Source organism: Cebus imitator, unplaced genomic scaffold (genome assembly GCF_001604975.1).
Source record: "Cebus imitator isolate Cc_AM_T3 unplaced genomic scaffold, Cebus_imitator-1.0 Scaffold9, whole genome shotgun sequence".
NCBI lineage: Eukaryota > Metazoa > Chordata > Mammalia > Primates > Cebidae > Cebus > Cebus imitator.
Window position 1 is genome coordinate 12,901,100 of NW_016107324.1, and position 4,826 is coordinate 12,905,925.

General features: G+C 44.4%; 1 protein-coding gene and 1 pseudogene across 15 annotated transcripts in view; both read right to left on the minus strand.

Moving 5' to 3' along the window:
- The window catches only part of TMEM62 (transmembrane protein 62), a 47,957-nt gene that overhangs the window by 16,553 nt on the left and 26,578 nt on the right, over nt 1-4,826 (minus strand). For all 15 annotated transcript variants that reach the window (XM_037744915.1, XM_037744886.1, XM_037744910.1 and 12 more), the window contains one exon: nt 880-993. In XM_037744915.1, coding sequence (XP_037600843.1) covers nt 880-993 — 114 coding nt within the window. The remainder of the gene's footprint in view (nt 1-879; nt 994-4,826) is intronic.
- The window catches only part of LOC108316592, a 4,261-nt pseudogene continuing 2,231 nt past the window's right edge, over nt 2,797-4,826 (minus strand).

Below are 4,826 nucleotides of genomic sequence, written 5' to 3' on the forward strand. Positions count from 1 at the left end.
CAATATAATGCAGCTAATATGTTATAATATAAATTGATGTGAGAAAATAGTCAAGACAAATTACTCAGTGGAAAAAATCAGACAGCAAAAGAGAATAAAAGTATAATAATATGTCAAAAATTCATATACATATGTATATAAGAGAGAAGATAAATAGAGTATCATAATGACAAATACAATGGTTATAATGGATAGTGTGATAAAAGAAAGATGTGGGGCCGATCTCACTTTATCTATTTCTAAATTTTCCAAGTTTTCTACTTTGAGCATGCATTATTGATGTGGAAATAAATACTCTTTAAAAAGCCTTACCCCAAGTTAGCATAGGCCCTGTAACTCCCTTAGTTATTCTGGTTTTATAACATCCCAAATGACTCATCCATGCCTCTGCTTCTTTTAATCCAAATAAACTTAAAAACATTTTATTCTTCTAGACAAATAACTAAACTTCAATTTTATGAGATTCAACTTTCTTGTCATATGATCACAATAGTCCTCCTTTATCCACAGGGGATACATTCCAGGTCACCCCCTCGCCCCCAGTGGATGCCTGAAACTACAGATAGTACTGAACCCTATATATATTATGTTTTTTCCTGTAAATATATTCCTATAATAAAGTTTAATTTATAAATTAGGCACAGTAGGAGATTAACAACAATAATAAAATAGGAGAATTATTACAATATACCATAATAAAATTATAGGATTATGGTCTTAAAATATCTTATTATATATAATATTTTCAGACATGGATAACCTTGGGTAACTGAAACTATGAAAAGTGAAACCACAGATAAAGGAGGACTACTGTATATTATTTAGGACTGCATTTACCAAATCCAGTAACATATGTAATGTTTAATTGAATTCACTTACTATGATATAGTGATCAGTAAGGAGAATAAATGATGCCAGGGGATCAAAACTGAGATGATTATTCTCTTGAACAGAAAATATGTGGTGAGCACTCTTACTTCTTCCAGCAGCATCCTAGTAATAACCACAGAACAAAAGTAACTCTCATGTACATGTAAATATTTATAATGTTCTAAATTATATTACTTATAAGAATAGGTTTCTAATAACCACATTTTTGTTGTTGTTGTTATTGTTGTTTTTCAAGGTTTCTCTCGGTTGCCCAGGCTGGAGTTCAGTTGTGCAATCATAGCTCACTGCAGCTTTGACCTCCTGTGGTCAAGTGATCTTCCTGATTCAGCTGCCCAAGTAGCTGGGACTACAGGCACATGCTACTATGCTTGGGGTCTTGCTATGTTGCCCAGGCTGGTCTTGAACTCCTGGCCTCAAGCAATCCTCCTGCACTGGCATCCCAAAGTGCTTGCCCTATAAGTACTTTTAATAACATATCTTAGGCCAGGTGCAGTGGCTCACGCCTGTAATCCCAGCACTTTAGGAGGTCAAAGCAGGTGGATCACTTGAGGCCAGAGTTTGAGACCAGCCTGGCCAACATAGTGAAACCCCGTTTCTATTAAAAATACAGAAAATTAGCTGGACATGGTGGTGCGCATCTGTAATCCCAGCTACTCAGGAGGCTGAGGCAGGAGAATTGCTTGAACTCACAGAGCAGAGCTTGCAGTAAGCCAAGATTGCACCACTGCACTCCAGCCTGGGTGATAGAGTGAGATTCTGTCTAAAAAAAAAAAAATTCTTTTAAAACCTGTAATTCTACATTTAAATAGGAAGTATTAGCAATACACTCACAATGTATTTTCCCTTAAAAAAAAAAAAAAAAAAAAAAAAAAAAAAAAAAAAAAAAAAAAAAAAAAAAAAAAAAAAAAAAAAAAAAAAAAAAAAACCTGTATTTCCCTCTGTTCCATAAAAAGGCCTAGAAATAACAATAAACCTAACAGTAATGAGCTAGCTAGGCCGGTGCCTAGATTGTGGTCTCAAAATAGCATTTCTCACTACAAGAAAACAGTGCCCTTTAGGGAAACAGCTCATTCCAGTTCTTAAGTAGGAAGTGCACAAGAAGAGATATCTGCACTCCCATGTTTGCTGCAGCACTGTTCACAGTAACTAAGATTTGGAAGCAACCTAAGTGTCCATCAACAGATGAATGGATAAAGAAAATGAAGTACATATACATAATAGAATAGTATTCAGCCATAAAAAAAGAGAATGAGATCCTATCATTTGCAACAACATGGATGGAACTGGAGATCACAAAGACAAACATCATATGTTATCACTTCCTTGTGGGATCTAAACATAAAAACAGTTGAACTCATGGACATAAAGAGTAGAAGGATGGTTACCAGAGGCTAGAAAAGGTAGTAAGGGGGCATTGGGAGGGAGGTGGGGATGGTTAATCAGTACAAAAAACATAGAAAGAACGAATAAGACCTATTATTTGATAGCACCATAGAGTGACTAGAATCAATACTAACTTAATTGTAGTTTTAAAAATAACTAAAAGAATGTAATTGCTCTGTTTGTAAAACAAGGATGAATGCCTGAGAGGATGGATACTCTATTTTCCATGATGCGATTATTATGCATTGCATGCCTGTTTTGTTTTTTTTTTCAAAGTAAATATTGATGGCCGGGCGCGGTGGCTCAAGCCTGTAATCCCAGCACTTTGGGAGGCCGAGGTGGGTGGATCACGAGGTCAAGAGATCGAGACCATCCTGGTCAGCACGGTGAAACCCCGTCTCTACTAAAAATGCAAAAAATTAGCTGGGCATGGTGGCGCCTGCCTGTAATCCCAGCTACTCAGGAGGCTGAGGCAGGAGAATTGCCTGAACCCAGGAGGCGGAGGTTGTGGTGAGCCGAGATCGTGCCATTTGCACTCCAGCCTGGGTAACAAGAGCGAAACTCCGTCCCAAAAAAAAAAAAAAAGTAAATATTGATTTTATTCACATTATTAATGTGTAGCTATCAAACATGACAGAATATCTGATACCACAATTTCTAATGTATATATTATCATCATGGTTACTAACGAAAAGTAAGTTTCTTCGTACTGTTACTCCTCTGTCATTCCAACCTTTGTAATTTTTTTTTTTTTTTGAGAGTGGCAGCCACTTTCTTGTCTTTGGGGTGGCCTGGAAAGGTGGGGTCCTGGGGGGCAGCAGGGAGGAAGGGCTGGGAAGCTGTGACAGGGGCTCCAGGTGGTGGGCATCTGGGGTTCCTCCACTTGTGGGTGCGCATTGGCATCACTGGTGCAGCCGGTGGTGGAAGCGGGTTCCGGTCCTTTCTTGTTCGACACAGGGCAGGCGGCAGCCACGGGTCCGACTTGCTTGAGGCCGGGCCCTGGGCGCTCCATCTTACGCTCCAGGAGCATGTGGTTCTGTGGCGGGAGCCCCACGCAGGCCCTGAGGATGTTCTTGATGCAGCTGTGCTGGCGGAAAAGCGCATTGATCACCGGGCTGCCCAGCGGGACCAGCGGCGCCTTGAATAGGAAGCTGAGCAGGGACAGCACGGGGTGCAAGGTCTTCGGCTCGGGGTCAGCGTCAGCACAGAAGCTCACGCGCTGGCACAGCTCAGTCAGCAGTGCCAGGTCTAACGTGATCGGTGCCGCCAGCAGCGAGTCCTCGCACATGTTGTGCAGCACCACTGTCTTGGTCCCGCCCAGCATTAGCTCTGAGGTTTATTCACCCAGCTAGCTTGCTGTCGCAGCCCACGTAGGCTCGTACTTGATGACCGCGCAGTAGTCGGGCTCCTTGCCGGGCGTATAAGAGCACTGGGTTGCTCTGTACCATGTCGTCCGCCACGTTGCTCTTGGACACCTTCTTAGAGCGGAACTGCAACGGCGCCGACAGGTTCTGCCCGTTGTTGTTGCCCAGGTGGTTGTAACCCACGATGGACATGGTCTTGAGGCCAGAGCTGATGAGGAAGTCCACGAGCACGGACCTGACTTTGGTCTGGCCAGACTTGAAGTCATCTCCGCCCATGAAAACCCGGCGCTGACATGCGAGCTCAAGAGCTCCGGGCACCAGGGTGTTCTGCGGGGACCCACTGAGGAAGGCACAGCCCTCCAGGATGCTGGCGACGGCGAAGAGCGTAGAGGGAGACACCTGCAGGCCACGCTCAGTGGTGCGCAGCGGGTTCTTGGCCCTGTCATTGAGGCCTGGAACCACCTCACAGAAGCGCTGTGTTGGCCGTCCACAGCTCGATGACTTTGTCCAGCCCCGCGCTAGACCGAAAGTCTGGGATGTTCTTGCGGATCTGCTCGAGCTGCTGCGGGCGCGAGTCCGGGATGAGGTTGTCCGCGCGCCTGGTCTGGTTGGCCGCGATGAACTCGGGGATGTAGAGGGAAGGCCAAGGCCCAGGGCTTCCATATGAGGCCACAGTTGCTCCTGCAGCTCCCAGCCCAGCACCTTCGCGCGCTGCATCGCCTCGGCGAGGATCAGCGACGAGATGTCCCAGCCCTCATGGCCACGTATAATCTAGCATTTATGCTAATCCTGCTGAAAGTAAACTTTTTTTTTTTTTAATTTATTTTATTGCATTTTAGGTTTGGGGGTACATGTGAAGAACATGCAAGACTGTTGCATAGGTACACACGTGGCAGTGTGATTTGCTGCCTTCCTCCCCATCACCTATATCTGGCATTTCTCCCCATGCTATCCCTTCCCAACAGCCCACCCCCCACTGTCCCTCCCCTATTTCCCCCCAACAGACCCAAGTGTGTAGTACTCCCCTCCCTGTATCCATGTGTTCTCATTGTTCAACACCCACCTATGAGTGAGAATATGCAGTGTTTGATCTTCTGCTCTTCTGTCAGTTTGCTGAGAATGATGGTTTCCAGGTTCATCCATGTCCCTACAAAGGACATAAACTCATCATTTTTGATGGCTGCATAA